The 23,963-nt window shown below is 39.6% G+C and overlaps 1 protein-coding gene across 1 annotated transcript in view; it reads right to left on the bottom strand.

The window, feature by feature from the left end:
* LOC149260891 (acetolactate synthase small subunit 2, chloroplastic-like) overlaps positions 1 to 23,963 on the bottom strand; it is a 175,469-nt gene that overhangs the window by 117,963 nt on the left and 33,543 nt on the right. Inside the window, exon 3 of the mRNA XM_089421270.1 lies at positions 20,204 to 20,287. Coding sequence (XP_089277396.1) covers positions 20,204 to 20,287 — 84 coding nt within the window. The remainder of the gene's footprint in view (positions 1 to 20,203; positions 20,288 to 23,963) is intronic.

Here is a 23,963-nt window from a genome sequence, read left to right as displayed (position 1 = left end):
GAGGATGGTACCTGATCCTGTGCTTCATAGCAAAATCACAATCACGAGATACAGTTTTATCGGGATTGTCTTGGCCTATTTGGCTTTGATGATGCTATTAGGGAAAGGAACCTCTTCATGCCACATAAGTGACAAGTCATCACTCATTATAATTTTCAATTTAGAATTTACTTATTTATAATTCTAGATGTTTAAAATTCAATTATGTAACTTTTATTTGAAAGTTTAATTATGTTTTAAGCTTCTAACCTTTTTATTTCTTTATTTTGTTGTAGATATTTGGTGGCAAAGCTATGGTGCAAGGGCACCAAATTTGCAGAAATTGGCCATAAGAATCCTGAGTGAGCGCAATTGGAGTGTCTTTGAGAAAATACACTCAAAAAAATGCAACAAGTGCAACTTTGAGCTTCAGCCTTCAGTTGAGCAATTACATTTATTGTAATTTTAATTTATGACCCTCAAGTGTCAAGAGACAAGACTCAGTTTTTTTGACACTCTTACGGGTTGGAGTTCTCATGTCTCAATGATTTAGTGTATGTGCATTACAATATCTGACTTCGAGTGAAGCAAATAGAAACACCAATGGATCTAGATGCCATTTCCTTAGACAATATTGATGTATTGTCTCAATGGAGGGTGGAGTCTGAGGTGCCCATCTTGGAGGAGTCACCTACATGGTTAGAGCCAGAGGAACCATTAGAACAAGGGCAGCAAAAGGAGGAGGACTCAGGGGAGGAGCAGCACGAGGAGGAGCACGAGGAGGAGGAGGAGGAGACTATGGGAGCATCAGCATCAACACCATCTGCTATAGATATAGGAGAGCACAGCTCCATACCCAACAGTCATTATTTGACATTAGGTGCAAGGGCAGGGCCTTCTACTTCTAGGGGCAGGCCTGGCAAACAACCCATCATGTTTTCTCGTAAAAGGGAGAGAGGGCACTGATTTCATATAAATAGCTACTAGTTTTATTTGTTTTGCTATATATAACTCATGATGATGAGATACTTTTATATATGTGATGTTATTTTGTATTGGTTCTCCACATTTGAGACCTTGATTGGACAATTATCAAGGATCAGCAAGATTTGGTATCGCCTTTGATGTATCATTTTTATTTTACATCCACTACATCAATATCAGTGCTTTCTTCATATTTATGTGCCAATGTGTTTATTTCATGTTGTTATTGCCTTATATGTTTAAAAATCTGAAGAAGAAAAAAATGAATATATTATGCATGTTTTATGTTTGTCGATATTTTCGCTGATATTGCCGATAAAATGTTTTGTGAACCCTCGTTGATATTTTGTCGATACCAATATAGCGACTAATGACCAGATTGCAGACATTCTTATCAAGCCTTTGCCAAAAGGAAAGTTCTTGGTTTTAAGAGAACAACTTGGACAGACGAATGTGGCCCTTCCTAGAGAGGGTGGTCGTGGATGATGAGCCTTGGATGTGCGAGATCCTTATCATGTGACGACAAGTGGATTCACCCCAAGTAGTGATGAGCCTTGGATGTGCGAGATCCTTGTCAAGTGTTGACAAGTGGATCCCCCCAAGCAGAGATGAGACTTGAATGTGTGAGATCATTATCATGTGTTGACAAGTGGATACCCCAAGCAGAGATGAGCTTTGGATGTGCGAGATCCTTGTCATGTGTTGACAAGTGGATCCCCCCAAGCAGAGATGAGACTTGGATGTGCGAGATCCTTTTCATGTGTTGACAAGTGGATCCCCCCAAGCAGAGATGAGACTTGGATGTGTGAGATCCTTATCATGTTTGACAAGTGGATCCCCCCAAGAAGAGATGTGACTTGGTTGTGCAAGATCCTTGTCATATGTTGGCAAGTAGCAGTCCCCCCAAGTGAATATAGGGTGATGGATGAATCTCCCCTATGATGATTCTTCTTCATTAGAGTGAGACATCATTGTTCTAGATGATATAGAGCGGAGATGAACAGATATGAGCAGAGAAAGCAAAGATCTTTTGTTGCAGAAAGAAATTCCTCCCTAACTGAGAGGGAGTGTTGAAAATTTGGCAGCTCAGGGATGAATTTCTAAAAATAGAAAGTCTCAAGTATGACTTTCCAAAAATAGTAAATCACCTTGCATCAATTGGTAATCAAGTATTGTTGATGGAAAATCCCTTCTGATCATCAATCAATCCTAATAGTTCAATTTCGACTTAATCATCAATATTATCATTAATATTATATTATTATTCTTATGATATTATTATATTATTATACAAGTCACTCAATCATGCCTCTCAATAGTGTTCTCTTACACTCATTATTGGCATGCCATATTCCTCTTACATTCTCATTAATGCTCTTACACTCTCTTACACTCAATATAAGCATGTCATAAAAGATTCCTCTTACGCACTCTTTAATGCATATGTTACACTCTCTTAAAAGCATAAGTTACAAAGGCATGTGTACCTCCTTAATGGTATGAGTTACATTTCCTAAATGAGCATATGCTCCTCTCCCTCTTGGCATGTGAGTTACTCCTCCTTTATGGCATGGATTCATTGCTCCTCCTATATATATATGTTCCTCATTCTTTCTCCTCTCACTACTTGTGTATTGTGAAAGAAGAATTCGAACTTGAGAGAAAGTTGGAGAGAGTTGAAGAAGATTGTGAGAGAGAGACTTGGAGAGTAAGAGCAGAACTTGGTGAATCGAGGTTGATTCAGTGCTTCAGTGTTTTAATGTTGATTCAGTTGTAGGGAAGGTTGATTCAATTTGTGTATCTACTACTGTTACTAGTGATATTCATGTTATAGCTTGTTCAGATTTGGGTGAACTTACTCATTCTCTTGATCTCTCATTGTACTCTATACCTCTGTTGAACAATTGATTTCTAATAGAAGAAGAATCTAGTTAGGTTTTTCCCTTGTAGGTTTTTCCCTGGTCATTGGACCTAAATTCTCTATGTCTCATTGTATTCTTGGTTGTCTTCTATTTGTTGAGAAATCAATGCTTATAGGAATTAGGGTTTGAATCCTCTTTCTTGATAATTACTTGTGAATTATGTTGGCTTCTTTTACTTCTTTATTAATTTATCTTTCATCAAGCAATTACCAAATTGTGTGTATATAAAGACCACAAGATCAAGAGACACAAGATGTAGGCACTCAACCAAAACAAAACCCCTCCAAGGGAAAAATTCAGTGCAACTCTTCCACTAGTAGATTCAAATCACGATGAGATAATCCAAGACTCTTTAGACCTAGACAAAGACCTCCTCCAATCACCCTTCCACTAATAGATTCAAATCAAGATGAGACAATCCAAGACTCTTTAAACCTAGACAAAGGCCTCCTCCAATCACCAAGCCAACCCCTTCCAATAGATGATCCCTGTCAAAGTCTCCAAGTGACAACTTCCCAGTAGCAGCTACAATCTAGAATTTCGACCCCCAACAACAAATTTTCGGCCCCCAACTACTGAATTTCAAACCTGCATTAGATTCAAAATTTCGACCCCAGAAACTTCGCATGTGTGAGAGATAGATAGAGCCCAAGAACTCGTTTTAGGTCTTCCCAGCTTCTTTCTTCCTTCTCCAACTACTTCACTCTCTTTTTATAGATTAAACCTAATGAGTGAGTGTGCCAAATAGGTCGAGCTGCCTCTTTATATATAGCCTTTCTGCAGGGTCGAATTGCCCTAATGTAGGTCAACTTCATGGGGACAGGGCCAACTTGGTGTGGAGGTGACAAGTAACCTTTTTTACTCAAAAATAATTCTTTTTACATGATACAAAAGCCCAATAAGGGTCTAATAAAAATGATAATGACTCTATTAACTCAAGACAAAACCTAGAAGTCTTCAATGGAGGTTTTGACCTAGAAAACATTAACCTAAGCATGAAACACATGTTTTAATGAGTCATTTTTAATTTATTTTGACAAGTACAATTATGAAGACCGACACTAGTTACATTCTTCAGCACTCCCTCTTATACATGCATATAAAGGTACATGGAAGATCTCAAAATGATATGAACTACGAAGAGTTCTAGCACACGCAGTGCTACAGATTAGATACCTAACCAAGGTACTCTAATCAAGTGGGACTAAGGTGAATTCAAGCTTTAGCCTCTCTAGCTACCATCAGGCTTTTAAGCTCTATCACCAACAAAGGGATTTAGGTGTGTATCCAAGGTCGGAGCTCCATGACCAATGCCACCCTCCTTACTTCGAGATCTAGACATCAACACATAGGTCAGCCAAATGTCCTCCCAAGCATGTTGTTGCCACAAGATGCTTTATCCCTATCAACTATATCTGTAACATCAACCAATCCAAGCATGCTTCTAAAATATTCAAACTTCTTATTCGAAAGACATTTTGTCAACACATCCACTGCCTGTTCATCCGTCGGAATGTATTGTAGCTTCACGACCCCAACTTGTACCAAACTCCTAATGTAATGGTACTGGTCATTGATATGCTTCGTCCTTGCATGGAATACGTGGTCTTCAGACATCTTGATGTTGCTTTGATTATCGCAATTGGTCACTGTAGGATCTAGAGGCCTTACAAACAAATTTGACAAGAGTTTTCTTAACCAAACAGCTTCTTTTCCTACTTCACATGCAACAACATATTCTGCTTCAGCACTACTTAACGCAACCAGATCTTGGTTTCTACTCGTCCATGAAATCATTGCAGATCCCAAACTGAAACAGCCACAGGTAGTGCTTCTTCCATTAGTCTCACTGCGACCCCAATCAGAACTAGTGAAACCTGTTAACTTAACTTCCTTTCTATCACACTTCAAGCAATGATGAATTGTGCCATGTAAGTATCTCAAGATATGCTTGGCAGTTATCCAATGATCATGACGAGGCTCCAACTGAAATTGACTAACAACATTTACAGCAAAGCATATATCAGGTCTCGTATTCACCATGTACACCAGAGAGCCCACCAACTTATGATAGCTTGTAAGATCAACGAGACTAGACTCAAAGCTTCTCAACTTCCTGAGATTTGGGATCATGGGAGTAGTCATAGGCTTGGAATCCATCATACCAAACTTTTGTAACATCTTGATTATGTACTTACCTTGACCAAGATATATCTCACTGGGTTTTTGCCAAAGTTACAAGCCTCAAGTGCATGAGTCCCAGATCTTTCATTTCAAATTTTACTGACAACATTTTCTTGCATTCTAAAATTCTACGTTCCACGCCTGTAATAAACAAATCATCCACATATAGTAGTATAATGACTGGTTCATTCTTCACTATCTTGATGTAAAGGTTTGCATCGGCAAAACTTTTAACAAACCCAATCCTTAAGAGACATGCATCCATTCTTGCATACCAAGCCCTAGGAGCTTGCTTCAAGCCATATAGAGCTTTCTTGAGTCTGCAAACATGTGTATCCCTGCTATTTATCTCAAAGCCTTCTGGTTGTTCAATATATACTTCTTCATCAATGGTTTCATTTAGAAATGTTGTTTTGATATCAATTTGATGGATATTCCATCCCATAGTAGCAGCTAGTGAAACCAAAGATCTAATAGCAGTATACATGGCAATAGGAGCAAGGTTTCTTCATAATCTATTCCTTCTTTTCGTGAGAAACCCTTTGCAACAAATCAAGTTGTATTTGTCTATGCTTCCATCAATGGCATGTTTGAATTTGTAAATCCATTTGGAGGGGACAATCGATTTATCACTTGGTCTAGGAACGATTTCCCAAACCCCATTCTTCATGATGGATTGATATTCCTCCTGCGTCGCCTTCTTCCATTCTTCTTGATGAGCAGCTTCTTCAAAGGTAGTTAGTTCTACTTCCATTAAATTCATCATATATGTTGCATATCCTGAATATCTCTTCGGTCTTTTGCTTTCTCTAAAAGATCCTTTAGTTGCTCCATGTCCTTCGACATCTTCAAGTGTAGCTTTTAACCAATTTGGCCTCTTCTTTGTTTCAGGAATGATTATAGGTTGAATAGGCTCACTTGTCCTTCTTCTTCTTCTTCTTGGTTTGTAGGTGTCTTCTCATGATGCTCTTGTTCTTCAAATGGCGGTACATCTTCCTCAGCCGATTCAATTGTTATATCCTTGGATCTCTTATAGGCATGGTTTTCATCAAATATAACATCCCTACTAACTTCGATTTGTCTTCCTTCCTTGATGTAGATTCTATAAGCCTTTGATGAAAGGCTATAGCTAACGAAGATACCTTTTATATTTGTAGAGTCCAGCTTCTTTCGATTTTCTTTTGACACATGGATGTATGTCAAACACCCAAAGATTCAGAGATGGTCTACACATGGCTTCTTCCTCATGGCTTCTTCCCTATGAATGCTTTTTCTGGTGTTATAAGGATTCTATGAGGACTTCTATTTTGTATATATATAGTTGTCATGACTACTCCCCGTAGAAATTTTGGTAGATCTTGATCAAATATCATAGTCCTTATGCATTATTCAATGGTTATATTCTTTCTTTCTACTACTCAATTTTGCTCGGGGTTGTAGGGAACAATGAGCTCCCTCTTAATACCCGCTTCTTAACAATATGCAGTTAGTTCATTTGAAGTGTATTCCCATCCATTGTCGGACCTCAAAATCTTTATCTTTCTTTCAGTTAAGGTCTCAACTTCAGATCTAAATTCCTTGAACTTTTCAAGTACTTCGTCCTTCATCTTGAGAAAATAGATCCATGTCTTTCTATAGTGATCATCAATGAAGGTCGCATAGTAAAGATGACCTCCAAGAGATTTATTAGACATTAGTCCACACACATCGGAATGAATGAGGTCTAATATCTCCTTAGACCTTGTATCACTGCTTGTAAAAGGTTTCCTAGTATTCTTTCCCAAAGCAAATCCCTTGCATACTCCTTCATGATCTTCCTTGATGTTGGGGATGCCTTTTACCACTTGACTAAGAGAAGGTATTATCTTGTAATAAATATGACCATATCTTCTATCCCAAAGTTCGATAGGGTTGATCTCCATGTGAACTAGGGCTTGAGGAAATGGTGTTATAACTCTATATAGCCTTCCTTCACGAACTCCAATAACCTTTGCCTTTTCAATACTTGAATCATTTCCCCAAACCAAAACTTTACCATCTACAAAAGCAACCCTATCTCCTTTATCTTCTAAACAAGAAATGGAAAGTAAATTCTTTTTCAAACCTGGAACATAGAGGATGTTGTTGAGGTGTAGCTTTGCTCCACTTTCCAACTTCAATGATGTAGATCTAAGGCCCTTGACTGCATAATTGTTGTTGTCTGCTAGCTCCACTATGATGGTTCCCTTGATAAAGTATGAAGTTGTCCACTTTCTCCTATCATATGTCTTGAAGCTCCACTATCAATGATCCATGTGTTATCATCATCAAGTATACCTCTAAGTGCAACCAAGAATCCTTCACTCTTGACTCTCCTAGAAAGATTGTAGATGATCCTTCCAATCCAGTTTCCTGTAGTTTTCATGATATTGAGACCCATCTTCAAATAACTTGCCATTGAGGAAGTAACCTTTCCTTCCAAGACAGCGTTTCCCTTCTTTAGATGATGGCCAACAAAGTGATCTTCAACCTTCTCCGACCTTAACTCTGATACCATGTTGAGAAATCAATGCTTATAGGAATTAGGGTTTGATTCCTCTTTCTTCATTATTACTTGTGAATTATGTTGGCTTCTTTTACTTCTTTATTAGTTTGTCTTTCATCAAGTAATTACCAAATTATGTGTATATGAAAACCACAAGAACAAGAGACACAAGATGTAGGCCCTCAGCCAGGGTAAAAACCCTCCAAGGAGAAAACCCAGTCCAACTCTTCCACTAGTAAATTCAAATCACGATGAGACAATCCAAGACTCTTTAGACCTAGACAAAGACCTCCTCCACTTGCCAAGTCAGCGTTTCCTTCCAATAGATGATCATTGTCAAAGTCTCCAAGTGACAGCTTCCAAGTAGCAACTACAATCCTGAATTTCGAGCCCTAGCAACAGATTTTCGGCCCCCAGCTAGAGAATTTTGGACCTGTAGTAGATTCAGAATTTTGACCCTACAAACTTCGCATGTGTGAGAGATAGATAGCCCAAGAACTCAATTTAGGTCTTCCCAACTTCTTTCTTCCTTCTCTAGCTACTTCGCTCTCTTTTTCTGCTTCTCTTTTTTGTAGATCAAACTTCATGAGTGACGGTGCCAAATAGGTCGAGCTGCCTCTCTATATATAGCCTTTCTGCTCGGCTGAATTGCCCTAATGTAGGCCGACTTCGTGGGGACAAGGCCGACTTGGCGTGGAGGTGACAAGTAACCTTTTTGAATCAAAAATAATTATTTTTACATGATACAAAAGCCCAAGAAGGGTCTAATAAAAATCGCAATGACTCTATTGACTCAAGACAAAGCCTAAAAACCTTCAATGGAGGCTTTGACCTAGAAAACATTGACCCAAGCATGAAACCCATGTTTTAATAAGTCATTTTCTTTAATAATAAAATTTCTTTTAACACATACAATTATGAAGATCAACACTAGTTACATTCTTCAACACTATTGTGCATTTGATTTATGTTTTATCTACAATTGCTTACTAATATTGCAGCATAAATAAGTTTTGTAATAAGTGATTATTATAGCATAAAACATCAGAATTTCAACAAGATAAAGGAAATGTCATTTTTACTTTAAAAATTTAACATTACCATTGATTGCCAACAATGCTAGGGTTGAGTTAGGTTTTTTGTTTAGGTTTAGGATTTAGGAGGGGGAGCATTTTTTTTATGGCCAAGGGGGTTGTTTTGGAAGAAAACAACATCGGGTTTCCTCCATAACCACCTGAAAAGCCACCATCGATGATCCTGGACTCCCCCACAAATGTGAGAGCTAATCAGACCGATTAGGTTGGAACCGACTGGTTAGGAACGTGTGTTGTACCAGTTAGGTACCAAACCGGCTCTCCAACTGAGTTTTTCTACCGGTTTGTTACCTAGGCCTATCTGACCAACCGGTTTGATCAATTTCCAATTTTGATAGACCGGTTTTTAAAACTATGGTTCTTATTGTCATACTTTGGTAATTCCTTTTTAATTTTTTTATAATCTCTATCTGGAACTTTTATGTGATACCTACAACCTGGAAAACTATTTATGATGTTTCATGTCCCTAATCATTCATATTTTGTGTTTCTCGACTCAGTGTTTGTTTTCGATAGGCTAACGGTTCTGCAAATAATGTGTCTACACTTTTGGTTGGTCAATTCTTTCATCATGGTAGTTAAGTATCCTTGTTTTTTTCCTTGACATCATTTCTCATTCTTAATGTGGTTTGCCAATGATACTTTGATCCTGCTATCAAATTATCAATTTGTCTTCTTTTTCTATTAATTTATTGCTTTTATCTATTAACATTTTTTGTCCATCTCCCAACTCTTTTTTACCTTCTCCTAATTCCTTTTATCCTTCTCCTAACTCTCTTTGTTTCTTCTCAACCTTATTGAGACAATGTCTTATGCTATTGGCCTCGTCTCTATTAGTTTTTGTAGCATCGGGTGTGTTCTAGCCACAAAATTTGGTGGAGAGGCAAGAATACATGAGATCTCCAAAACCCAGAAATCGTTTCTGGAAATTCCGCATAAAAATGACTTAATTAGATTATTAACCAGATTTTAAATATTTCTTAAGTCTAAACTTAGGGAATATGGTTAATTAATCAGTATTAATTAAGTCAAGGCGAGATCCTGAAATGATCCTAGCCATTGATTAAGTTTTAATCTTGGTCATTGGTGCTCCAACGGAGAATTATAAGAGGAGATCAAGGTGGTGATGGAGAAATCACTTGAGACATTTGAGCAGTTCGATTACTTGGCAGATCGACTTCTAGAGTAGTACCAGTTAATTGCTGGAGAAAGCCAGAGATCGAAGCAGTGAGTGAGGGGCAGGGACAGTGATCTGAAGGAAGTTTTTCCAGATCCGGAGAGGCAGCAGCAAGAGGGTCGAGTTATCCCAGTGAGGCAACGCAGAGCTTTGCGCAGTAGCTTCAGAGAGGGTCGTTTGATAGCTGGAGAGAAAATCGTTCTCAGTTCCAGAGGCCAAGCAGAGGTTCCAGAAGGTCGGAGAGAGGATTTCCTCAATAGGTGAAGGCAGAACGACTTCATCAGAGACTAGTTGGAGGCTTAACGTCAAGCAGACTGCGCGGTGCAGCGCAGAGGCTGACACAAAGGGCCAGAGGGCCAAGTTTTCTGAAGGTAGGTTGTGTCGGGATTGCTTGCAGAGGAAGGGTAAATTCCCTTTAATAATTTTGCCGAAATTTTCTCGTTGTGGATTGTTAGTTTCAGGCATCCAGGTTGTACTCAGAATTTCACTTTTGCATAATAATAAAAACCCTTATTGCTGCACCGGTTTTCCCAAGTTGGGTTTTTCCAGGGACTTTTGTCCAAAATGATTGTGTTAATTTTATGTGCGCTAGCATTTCTCAGTTTCCAGCGCATTACTTTTCCACAGCTTTATTTGCAAACGTTGTAGTGTATTTATTTCGATATTTGTTGTAGAAGATAAATTGTTAATTACTCAACAATTAGGAGAAATAATATCAGTTGCTACAATAGGATTCTGATATAGGAATTTTCACAATCTCTATATCAGTGACCTTCTGCAAGTACTTATTTGTTCTTTTTCTTACTACATTCCTTTTTTTGTTTTAATTATTTATTTTTTTAATAAGTGACTTTATAATAAATAAATAAATATCTATTTGTTCAGGTGACTTTTTTTAATAAATAAATAATTAACATAAGGTGAATTTTAATAATTATAAGGTGATATATTAAAACTAAATTTGTATGGACTTGCACAGTTGTGCCTGTACAAATTGGCACCCATGATTTATTTTACTTGACAGCATAGTGTCAACGATTTTGCATGGACGGCAATGGTGATGGCACTATGATTAGAATTCGATATCAATGCATAATGTTACATAGGAAAACATGGTACATTACTAGGTATCGTAACACTCACTTGGTTTCACGCAACAATTAACTTTTTTGTAGTGGGAAATGAGGTTCTGCGCGGCGGAGCTTGGCGCCCATGGATGAGCCACAAGAACAGGGAGCTGCAGGTCAGAAGTTTCTGGGAGTTGCAGGTCAGATCTTTTTACTATTAATACAACGCGTTGAATGGATTCTAGTCGGTGTGAAGAGCGGGAGAGGTTTCACGAATGCGAGTCAGTGGACATAGAACCAGCGCTAGAAGACCTTCTCGCCTGCTGGGGACATGATGTGTCCGAGAAAAATCTGCTCCATTTCTTTCCGAATAGCGCAGTGAAGTCAGGTTTCCTTGACGAGGCAGTGGAAGAAGGAGGTTTGAAAAAAGGCGCTCAGGAAAGGATCCCTGCAAAAAACCTGATGTTGAAAGGAATGCTCCCCAGCCTGTCGAGGTCTACGTCCAATGAAGAGGCAGGAGGGGAGCCGAAAGGATCCAGAGAAGAGGGACAAGTGCGAAGTCTGGCCTCAGCCTCTGCTGTTGGGGTAAAAAGGATGGTTGTGGAGGCGGATGAAGACAACAGTGACCCTGTTGGAAGGCGAACTGAGTTGTTTGAGGCAGCAGAGATAGTTGCTCTTGCTAACCAGAATCCAGGAGAGGGAGAAGCCAAGATGGAGGTAGTGGGTGGGAAGAGGAAGAAGACCAAACTTATCAGAAAAAAGGAGGAGAGGCCTAGCTGCGTTTTTGGAGTGGATATTCGTATAGATCAGGCGATGGAAGCCTCGGAAACCTTCTTAGTTGGCAGAGTTCGTGGAAGAAAGTTCTCGGTAGCTTTCATCAAGGATTGGGCTCAGTCAGAATGGAAAGATGCACCGGGTCAGCCAGAAGAGATCAAGAATCTGGACAGAGGTTGGTTTTGCATTCGGTTTGGGCAAAAGGAGCATGTCGAATGGGTGTTGGAAAAGCACTGGAGTTTCGGGAAGAGGCCAATCTTATTCAGAAAATGGACGCCCCTGTTTGATGCCCAGAAAGAAAAAACGGCGGAGTCTCCAGTCTGGGTCAAATTACCGGGTCTCCCTATGCAATTCTGGACCGACTCGGCCTTCTCTTCAATTGGTAATACGCTGGGGAAGTTTCTCGACACTGACAGATCATATTTACGCACTCATGACTGGAGTGTTGCCCGTCTCCTGGTAAGTTTAAACCCCAGAGAAGGTTTGGCAGATGCTATGATCCTGAAGTATCGAGGTCTAGAGTTTATTCAGACCCTGGACTATGAAAACCTCCCTTTCAGATGTCATCGCTGCCATAATTATGGACATCTGGCCCGGGAGTGCCCTCTTGGACATCGTCGACGCCGAAGGCAAAGGAAAAGTGGGAAAAATCTAGAGAAAAATCAGGAGGTGTTCACTCAGGAAGAAGGGGCTCAGATCAAGGAGAACGATCTTAAGGCAAACGCTTAGGAGTTGGGTCCGGAGCATGCGGAGGAAGATGAACAGGAACAGCCTGGGTTTGCAGCAAGTGAGTCTATCTCAACCCCGATGTCTTTCCTGGGAATCTCAGCAGTCTCTGTAATGGCAGGGACGACTCAGGCGAGTTCACTTCTATCCCCTTCCTCCTCCTTTTGCTCTTCTATTGCTTTTCCTCAATCATGTTGTGATGAGTCTGGTCCTTTCAGGCAGCTCTTGAATGATCTGCCGGACCTGAAGAAGGGACTAGCCTCATTAGACAGTGTTATAATGGCCATTCCATCTTCTCCTAAGCTGTCTTCTTTTCCCATGGATGCTGCCTCATCTATCCCTCCTAGTGTTTGGGGCCCTGAACCCCCCTACAATCTTAGACCTTTGGCCATCAGAAAGGGGAAAGGGCCGGTTGTAGGAGGTCTGGAGCTGGACATGGTGTCAGCAGGTCCGAGGAAGCTAAGAGGAAGGAAAACAAATCTGTCGAAGGCACAGTTGAAGGTTGTCATTGATATTGCTGGAGGGAAGCAGATGTCTCTACCAGGGGTGCTTAGAGCAAAGTAGTCACCCCCTGAGATTTCTCGATGATCATCTTATCCTACAATTGCAGGGGTCTAGCTAGTCTACCCAAAAAGCTAGCTCTGAAGGAACTGGTCAGGACCAACAAACCTGATATTATCCTTCTCCAAGAAACTCTGGGGAAGGGGGAAGAAGTTACAGGATGTCTCTTCAAGCTACTTCCGGGATGGAGCTTCCATGCCATCGATGCTAATGGACATTCGGGAGGGGTGGTTCTGGGCTTTAACGCGAAGGTGTTACGAGAGATCTCCTCTTGGGGATCGGAAAATGTCTTGGCTGTGGAACTATTCTCCAATGAACTATGCATCCCTTTTCTTTTTCTTAATGTCTATGGACCTGTTTTGGATCGGGAGAGGTTCTGGAACTCTTTCTTCGCAAAGTCTTTTTTGTCACACCCAAACCTTATAATCGGAGGAGATCTTAATTTTTCTTTGGGGATGACAGAATCTTGGGGGGTCAGAGCCAGAGCAGATCCCCTTTCTGATTTCTTTCAAAATAAACTGGCCTCTTCTCTCCTGGTGGATGTCTCCCCGCTCAAGTTGCGCCCGACGTGGAGGAATCGAAGAATAGGAGAAGATTGGATCGGGAAGAAACTTGATCGATTCCTGATCTGTGAATCGCTGGCAGAAAATTTACAGGCTTTTAGACATTGGGTTGGGGAAGGTGGTCTTTCGGATCATTTCCCTGTCTTCCTGGAAGTGAAGGGAGATTTCACTAAACCGGGTACTCCCTTTAAATTTAATGCTTCTTGGCTCTCGGATGCTTCTTATATTAGCCTCTTCCATAACACTTGGAAGAAAGATGTTCTCAATGAAGAAGAGAGCCGCAGCCAGGTTTTTATGGACAATTTAAAAAGGATGAAGGTCGTCTCAAAGCATTGGGCCCTCCAAAAGAAACTGACGGAAGAGGAAACACTGAAAATTGTTAACTCTGAGCTTGCCCTCCTTGAAGACCCAAACGGTAATGGCTATGGAACAGTAGAGTCTCGGGCTAGACTTCAAGAGTTGGAGATGGAAAGAAGGAGAATCCTCCAGCTCAGAGAGGAAAGTTGGCGCTTAAAAAGTAGAGCGATCTGGTTGCAGGCAGGGGAAGAAAACACCAAGTTTTTTCAGAATTATGCCAAAGGGAGGAAAAACTCTAACACAATCTGGGAAATGAAGAAAGCCAATGGTGAACTGGCTCGTTCTTTTGAAGATTTGGCCTCATTAGGGGTCAATTATTTCAAGAATCTCTTCAAAGCGCCAGAGGAAGTTTCTATTGCAGAAGTTATTAGAGTCGCCCAGATCTTTCCAAGGTTCATAGAGGAGGAAGGAAATGACTCCATCATGGCACCTGTTTCTAAGGAGGAGGTTGAAGTCATTCTCAAATCCATGCAAAAGGACAAAAATCCCGAACCGGATGGCTGGACTGCCGAATTTTTCCAGCATTTCTTTGATTTCATTGGAGATGAGTTAGTGGCAGTTGTGGAAGATTCCAGGCGTACAGGATCAATCTATCATCCCTTCAATGCCACATTTCTAGCCCTCATACCCAAATCTGATCTCCCGGGTTCTTTTGACGATTTCAGGCCCATTTCCCTGTGTACTTGTGTTTACAAAATTATTGCAAAAATTATTGCCTCCAGGCTAAAACCTTTCCTCTCTAGAAACATTTCCCCTGAGCAATTTGGCTTTCTAAACGGCAGACAAATTCATGAAGCTGTAGGAGTTGCTCAAGAAACGCTTCATAGTCTAAAAATTGGGAAAAAAAAGGAGTCGTTGTGAAAATCGATTTGTCAAAGGCTTATGACAGAATCAGCTGGCTGTACCTTAGGCTTATGTTAACTCACCTGGGTTTCAGGTATGATTTTGTGAGATGGGTTATGAGTTGTGTTTCTTCTTCTTCCATAGCTGTCCTGATCAACGGAGCGGCCTCCAGTTTTTTTAGTCCTGAACGTGGCCTGCGTCAAGGTTGCCCACTCTCTCCCCTTTTGTTTTTGCTGGCAGCAGATGGCATCAGTCTTTTGATCCATGACGCAAAAAGACAGGGGACTCTCAAAGGAATTGAAGTAGCACAAAATTTCTGGGTCACTCACCTCCTCTTCGTGGATGACATAATTCTGTTCAGCAATGGTAGTCTCGAGGACTGTAGGACGCTCAAGAGGATCTTGGACCTTTTCCTGAAGGCTACTGGTCTCTGCATAAACGAGAGAAAATCCACACTCACATGCACAGGTTTGTCCAGAGAGTTGATGCGCAGAGTGGAATTGGTCCTGAATTTTGAAGTCAAAGCGTTGGAGGATTCTTTTAAATACCTGGGGTTCTTTCTAAAGCCTGACAATTACAAGATCAAAGATTGGAATTGGATCCTTGCAAAAATTGAATCCAAACTGAAACATTGGAGTTACAAGTGGCTTTCCAGGGCAAGTAGGCTTGTGTTAATTAAATCTGTTCTGATGGCAGTTCCAGTCTACTGGGCTAGTCTGACATGGGTTCCCAAAGGAATCTTATCCTCAATTGATAAATCGCTATGGAAGTTAAAAGGGCCAGCTAAAACAAGACTGTTCTTCTGGTGTGTCCTGCTTCAGAAAGTTCCTACCTGGGATTTTCTTCAAAAAAGGGGTAGGATTGTTCCTGGCCGGTGCCCCCTTTGTAAAGACAGCGTCGAATCAGTTCAGCAGCTGTTCCTTTTTTGCCCTTTTAATTCCAGCCTATGGGCCGAAATGTTAACGCTGTTAAAAGTTCCTTTTAGGTGGAAAGGGTAAGGGCTCTTGGAAGCTTGGCAGAGGTGGTGGAATGAAACTACCAATGACAGAGAGAGAACCATTCCGTTACTCATCACCTGGGGGACATGGCTTGCTAGGAATCAAGTCATCTTTAAGGATTCTGTCTTCCCTATTGGAAGACTTGCCGCAGAAGGAGTTGCTATTTATGAAAGTATTCCTGTTCCTCAAGCTCTTCCTACTTCCAGAGCTGTTCGTCAAGAATCTATTAGATATTCAATGCCATGGGCTTATTTTGACGGGGCCTCTGACATCAATGGACGCTGCGGGGCTGGCTTGATTATTCATTTATCAAAGGAAAAGGTTGTTAAAGCTTCAGTTGGTCTTGGCCAGGGCTCCAATAACTTTGCAGAATTGAAAGCCTTACATCTCCTTCTCTGTTGGCTTATCCTTAGGAATGTGAGAGAAGTCCAGATTTTTGGGGATTCAATGAATACTGTGAAATGGTTTAATGGGTCTCAACACTGCAGAAATTTCATTCTGCTTCCTCTGCTTAAAGAAGCTTCACGCCTCAAATGTCAGTTCAAGGAGATCTCTCTCTGCCATATCTTCAAGGAAAGGAATTTTGAAGCTGATCGCCTTTCTAAAGCGGGTGTTGAACTTGATATGGGGTCGTGGACTGTTTCGGAGGAAGAAAATGGGGTGGTTCGATCAGTCGAACAGCCCATTTTTGCTTAAGATTTGTTTCATCAGAAAACTGTTTTTGTTTTTGTACATATTTTGATACGGTTCTTTTTGTTTTTGCTACTATTTTCTTTTGTAGAACTTCTTCAGGGCTTCTGGGCTGTTTTCCTTTATAAAGGAGGCCCGGGAAGCTGTGTTTTCTCAACGCTTCTTTTCTGCTTTCCGAGAATCCTTCTAGTGCTTACTGTGGATTCTCTGAGGACGCTGTTTGCCTCTCGTTTCTCTTGTACTCTCAGCTTCTGCCTTAATCCATACCTCTTCTGCGTGAATTGGATCCCGGGAGGTGTGTGTGGTCAGGAGTAGACGCTTTTCATGTTTTGGCTTGGTAAGGCTGGTGCGTTTATACATCTCAGGCATGTATTGACAGCCGGCTGAGACTTTTCTTTCTCCATATATGGCGAAAAGTCTTTCCGCAATGCTCTGCATCTTCTCTGTAACTCTCTATTTAATAGATGGTTCGATATTTTTCCTGTGGAAAAAAAAATGGTGATGGCACTATGCCGGCAACAGTGCACAACGACGTCTCGGCATTGGGGCATGAATGTTTATGGATTGTTTTACAAACATTGGTATGGCTACCAGCACCGAAACAATGGTGATACGGCAAACTACAAGTAGCGGAAAAAGTAGTGACGATTGTACGGTCCTATACACTTTCCTTGCTCTGATACAACTGTAACAGAAAAATACCACGAGTATAATTTGTTCAGGTAATACGAGGATATATATATATATAATGAATGAATAAATGAGTGTATACATTGCTCTCATGACGTATACCTTTAGAGGCATAAATATTCATGAGTGTGAATAGGTGTGACCTATAACTTTACATTAAATGTTGATTAGTTTATTAGTTATTGATCATTAATATTTATTATATTTGTAGCATGCAATAATATCTCGCTTTTGTATGGTAAAAAGTACATTTTCTCTAGCTTAAAGAGTGAAATCATTGTGTTGATTTATATTTCTATTGTAGCATATCATATAACGAATTTCAGCGCTTATTGATTAGCTCATAACTCTCGTTAGTGGGTGCCCATTGATGCCCTAACTCTTCATTGAATAATTTTAAGGTATTTTATCACTTTATTGGCACTGGTCTATCTAACAACATGTTGAGGTGTTTGTTGGTGAAGTGGATTGTTTAGTGCTTACAATAATATACTTTAAAAGTTCGTTTTACAGTTTGGGTTGTTAGAAATTCATATACAGTGCTGTACAGGTAATAATTTACTTGTTTTTCTCAACTTCAAATAATTATTTGACAACTATACTTCAACAATAGTAAGGAGAAAGCAGAAATCGTGAAGCACAATAAAAGACACCAGTAATTAGGTCCACGACAAGGGGAAAACCCAACCAATTCCTTTCTTAGAGAGTTCCTTCAAAATACATCAATACAAAGGCTATACTGATCCAGGAAGGCTACCACAAGTGCAAAGTCTGAATGTTAGACATCCAACAAAATTCACAAAGGAAAGGTTGAACAAGACTGGAACGTACCCTTTCTTAAGATCCAACCCGTAAAAGGGAAACAATTCAGATCTGTGACCACTGGACTAGAATCAATATCATAGAACTCAGATCTGATATCACAGAGATCAGATCTACCACCACAGAGTCCGGATCTGACACAGTGCTTGGATCTATGTTACAGAATTTGGATCAGCTACTACAGAGCTAGGATATACCAACACAAAACATAGAATAATGTCATAGAACACGAATACGATGCCACAGAGCTAGGATCTGCTACCAAGAACTCAGATCTATGTAACAGAATTTAGATCTGACACCAGAAAGTTTGAATCTGCCAATAAGGAACTCGATCTAGATCAAAAAGTTTAGATCTGTCACGACAAATCTTTGATCTGCCAACAAGGAAATCAGATCTATTGTTAAAGAATTCAGATCTGAGATAAACATAACATTGGCTTGTCTAATCATTGATGATCTCGAACATACATATAGATGCTACAGAATTTGAATCAGGCCTTCTTGGAACTATATGTCAGACTTTGAATAGGTGCTCGGATAGATACCACAGAGATAACAATATGATGTAGACTTCAACGACAATGGAGAGAAGATATTGCTCCTTCAGAATCAAATGAATATGCTTGAGAGGTGAATTGCATACCAAGGAGAGCGAGTAGCCTCTTTTTATATTCATCAAGATGATCCTTCGTAACTTGTGGAGCCTTCGTAAAATACAAATATGATTTTCTTCCTTTAAATGCCATTTTATTATTGACCATGTAGAACATGCTAGAAGGCAATAATAATTTATTTTTCATGTTACAATAAAAATAAATATTACATGAAGACCGACCATAGCTACATTTTCAACACGGGTTACCTGTCATGGCTTCAAGGAGCTAGCCTAAAGTGAAGGGGAGATTGTGCTAAAGTGATAGTGGTACATTTCCTGAGTGTGCTTACCCTCATAACACCATTGTCAGATGCTTTCACAAAGGGGTGCTAATTTCAGCGGTAACAGAGTGAAATAGGGCAGCCTTTACAAGTTACTTATTAATCCAGTGGCACTTGTACATTCCAGTGAGAGGCTAGATGAGCCTTATAGTTTTGTGAAGGCCTAAGAGATGAAGGAATGGCACAAAGCCATGACAGAGGAGTATAACTATATTGTTCACTATAAATTACAATTGTTTGGTCATGATATTTTGTTCCATTTCACGGCTAATATTATATGTCATAGTTTGTTGATTATAAACGCTGGTTAGTGGAATTTGAAACTTGAAGGTTTATGTTATTGTTGATCATTTTATGAGAATGTCATAATGTATGACTAGCAGTGGTTGATGTTAGTTGCGTACTAACTAGTTGATGCTTTAATGATCATCATTAGTCTATTAGCTAAATCTGTGTTTTCATATTTTCTAAAATTAATTCCACATTATGGATGCTTTTAGCCTTTTTCTTAATGTGTGGATCAAAATATATTAAGATATATATTATATAAAAAGTTAAAACATTCCAAGTATGATTCATTAGTGTAGTATTGAAAAATGGCACTCTACACTCCCAACATTGACATAAACATTATTTTGAAAATAAAATGGCAAATACAGATATTGGTCATGGTTGTATTTGGACCCACCACATAGTTCACGTTGTTTGCATCGTTTCTATCAGCACTAAGGTGAAATTTTCACATTTTTAATTCCACGATAACATCCTTTTCATCAACCAATATACTCTGGAGTTGTTCTCATGTCAAAAATGATGCCCTATTGTTATTCATGTTCCTATAAACTATTCTTGCCCTACCATGTAGGAATTCTTAAACATAAATATGTTGAGTAGCCCTAGCAGTGACTAGATCCATTTATGATAATTAGCATTGCATAATTTTCAAGCAATTACAATAGTCACTTTTGCACAGATTTTGTGCCATGCTAAGGTTTTAGTTTCTGTAGTGAACATAGACTATATGAAATAATTGAATCCCAAAATGAGAGAAACAAAAATATAAAATATAATGTGCAACAACAATAAAGCTGTCATTGGGATGTGCCCAAACATCCTTTAATGCCAGTCCAAAAAGAATAAAGAAATTTCTACAATGCTGCAGTTAATTAGCCATTTCTTTAAAAAATAAAAAAACTTCAAACTCTGGATAGATAACAGCTTAACCTTACCACTACAAGATTTAACCAAATATAGCAATTTTTCCTAATCCAAAATCAAGAACCAAATGAGAAATAGACGAAAAGGTTACCTCAGCACGTTGGGTGGCATTTACATTGAGTTTCGCAAGCATTAGTTCTCGCTGTACTTGTGGCTCCTTTGAAAGATCCTCTACCTATAATACAAGAGGCATGATAAGGCACTGTTTAGGGTTATTGTTGGAATGTCAAACATGAAAATTCTGAAGTACTTGAGGTTGCTTCAAATTGAAAAACGTTCACAATCAACCATCACAAAAGCACTTTTACAGAAGTTGATTCACAATGTTTGAAACAAGTATGCTAAGTTTAGCCATGAAATTTACGTGTTAAATCATGCCATCTTTGCATTGCATAAAGCATAAAATATTCCATGTTGCTTATATCAGGATTACAAGAAAAAAATAGTTGGATTCCACTTACAACCAAAAGCGATAAGTGAAGGCACAACACTTCTCATGGCAATATCCAAAACTATAAATAAAACACTAAGCAAAATGTACTGCAGATGTGAAGCAAAAGGTGGTATCATATAGCTGTCAATAATAAAATACTCTCTTTATGCACCATTGTGAAGTACGTAAGGATGTTACCTAATTAAATGTTTGTAATAATAAAGATGTCTTGAAAATTTGTAGCTGGTTAAGTAGTGTATCTCAAACAGCAAGAAACGCCTTTCTAAACCACTCAAGGTTTAATCTGTATACCAAAGAAATGAAACATATGAAATATAGCCTCTAATAGCTACACTATTGTCTATCGGAAAGGTATGCTTCCGCTTAAGACTATAACAGGCTAACTTCACATGCAACTATGGTTTGTTCAAGATGTTAAACTTTAATACCAGGTCTATTTTATTTCTCTCCACAATTGTTTTATAACCAGAAAAATATTTATGCTGAAATAAATGCTGAAATTGCTGGAAAATACATACATTAGTATTTAATACTTCACAATAAAGTTAAGAAACAAAAATTAATAGGAAAATCAACCACAAGGCAGCAGGAATTTTCTTCCCAACAAATCTCCCTTCACTTTTATTAATCTGGAAAATTAGGGCACTGACCCACAGAGAATTATACAGAAATTACAGCAATAAACTGAACCTACGGCCCTCTGGATTTTTGGCCTAAGAGAAACTCAACCTCTGGAAATCAGCTGCTCTGGAAGATAAATCGGTCCTGAAAAATCTCAGCCTCCACCTGCAAATTTCTTCCCTCCTGGCTGTATGGCCTGCACACTGAAGTCTTGGCCCCTCTAGCAAAACTTGACCTCGAAGCCTCGAATCTCCTTTGTTTGAGAAAACTAGGGCATCAAGACTAGGTGATTTCTCTTCTAATGATAACTGCTTGTGAATGCTTTTTACTTCTTTAGATTAGGATCTTCCCTTTTGCTTAGATTATTATTGTGTTCTTCTTCAACAAACAGTTACCGATGCATAAACAATAACGAGACAAGAGACACAGAATTTAGGTGATCAGCCAGGGCCAAAACCTCTCCAACTTGAGAGGAAAACCCAAACGAATTTTTCTTCTTATAAAGACTTCAATTGACGAATACCAAGACCCTTGACCTATTTGCCACTCCAATACCAAGTCAGAAACCCTTCTTTCCAGCGTCTTCTTCTTGACCAAGTCAACACCAGTCAAACTGCCTTCCTTTATTGCTGATCTCGGCTACTCTGAATTTTCTGCTCCTTTCCACAGACCTGCAATCTTCAACCTGCTTGTACCTCTGCAATTTCACACGTGTGAGCTGGTAGAGGGAGATTTGAGATGCTTTCTTCCTTCGCTTAAGCTTGGGGGCTTCTTCTTAAGGCTTTGGCCAGTAAGAATGGTGATAGGCGACTTCCTAAGTAGTTTCTCTAGGAATTGTTATAGCCCTACTGCAAAAACCCTAATTTCTGCCACACGTGTGAAGAGAAAATACCCAAAAACAATGCTAGACTTCTTCGCTCTTCTTTCCTTTCACTTCGCTGGTTGTGAGGCTGCTCCTTGTGATCTTCTCTCTCCTTCCTATTGCAGATTGCTTGACCAAATTTCTTGTCTTCAAGTGGAAGTCAAGCTGTGTCCTATTTATAGTGTTCTGCCCATGTAAATAAACCCACTTGATTTGGAGACTAGGCCGACATGCCTTTTGAAGATCATCTTGTCCTCTTTTTGTAAGCCGACTTTAAGGGATGTTTGTGCTTGGTCTTGGAGGGTCTTTTGACTCTTTCAATGACTCACATATATCTGTAGCATGCCCAAGAAGGGTCCTTCAACATGACAATGACTCAATTTGACTTAATGACCAATCCTAAGGGCTCACAATGGGAGCCTTAACTAAAAATAAAATTCCTTGCTCATGAAACCCATTAGACAAGCATTACAAAAATAATTTTATTTTTCTTCTTTGCATTGATTACATAAAATCACAATTACACACGTCATTATGAAGACCGAACCTAGTTACACTTTTCAACACTCCCTCTTAGCTAGGGAGGTATTCATAATCCATACAAGGTACTTGGACATTCTCAATCTGAAGAATTCTCATAAGAAGAGTCGGATTGGTAATCCATTTGTATAGCATCATATCAACCAGCATTGTCACATAGCAAGGCCTTGACTAACCGCTGTATCTCTCCACAAGATCTGAGCTCAATGTTGGCGAGACCAATGATGTATAGACACCCTCATCATTGTCTCTCTCAGAACATACCCCACTCGGGTTCTCTTAGAGTATGTTCCACCAGGACTATTCTTATCTTGGATTCTCAGTCCTCAAAGAATATCGGTCCTCGACCACCACTCTTATCTTGGACGTAGAGCCTCCAGTTCAACAGGATCAGTCACTGATTCTCCCAATGACAGGGTGAGATCATTTCACCATTCTTTTGTCCAGTATTCTCTCTGTATCGGATTGCTAGTTGAGCATCCTAGAATGGTACTCAGGTTTTCTCCTGCATAATAATAAAACCCTCAGAGTTGCTGCACCGGTTTTCCCGCATTGGGCTTTTCCGAGGACATTTGTCCAAAAATAACGGTGTCTTATGTGTTTGTATTTCCTTGCTCAGTTTTTATGTTTCACAATCATATTTAATTTGGTGTAGGTTGTTTCAGTGATTTACTTCAATGTTTCAAGAAGAAATCTGAAATAAGTTTGTAATGTAATTTACAATCTAGGTGAAGTAGATTCAGCTGGTTGCAGTAGGATTCCAGAGATTGTTAGATCTGGGAATTTTCACATGGTATCAGAGTTGTTGATGTGAAACAGGGGAAGAGTAGATCTAGCTCTGAAGCAAGGGCCAACTTGCTACAGCACGCAGCAGTTCGAATCCCCTTAGGGATTTGCACAATTCTAGCTAGGAGGGCTATAATTTCGTGGGTGTCTCTCTTTGAGTGAGCCAACAGAGAGGTAAGACTGCCAGATCAAGAATTTGCCGAGACAGAAGGAGCCACGCAGAGATAGAGGGACGCAATTTTCTGTAAGCTAAGTGTTGGGCATAAAAGTCGTCAGAAGGAGAAAGCAGATCACATAGTGAGGGAATACTTCCTCAGTGATTTCTTGTTGAGGAAATTAGTATTTCTCTGTTACTAGGCAGCAGAGGAGCAGCAGACTTACCAACTCCATCAGGTAGTGCGTAAGCCAGCCTCGAAGCTACGCAGTAGGGAGAAACAGGGATTTGTTCGACCGTTTTCAAAGGATATGGTGACCAATGGTTTGAGGGATCGGGACAGGTTGGAAGAAGCTTCCAACTATGTCATCTAGAAGGCTAGAATGTCTTTCCTTTTAGATGAGCATGCCCTCAAGACATATGTTGATAGTGTG

Source organism: Pinus tabuliformis, chromosome 6 (assembly GCF_031772625.1).
Source record: "Pinus tabuliformis cultivar Carrire ecotype Pingquan chromosome 6, CPIR1, whole genome shotgun sequence".
In the NCBI taxonomy this organism is placed as follows: domain Eukaryota; kingdom Viridiplantae; phylum Streptophyta; class Pinopsida; order Pinales; family Pinaceae; genus Pinus; species Pinus tabuliformis.
This window is presented reverse-complemented; position numbering and strand designations above follow the sequence as displayed.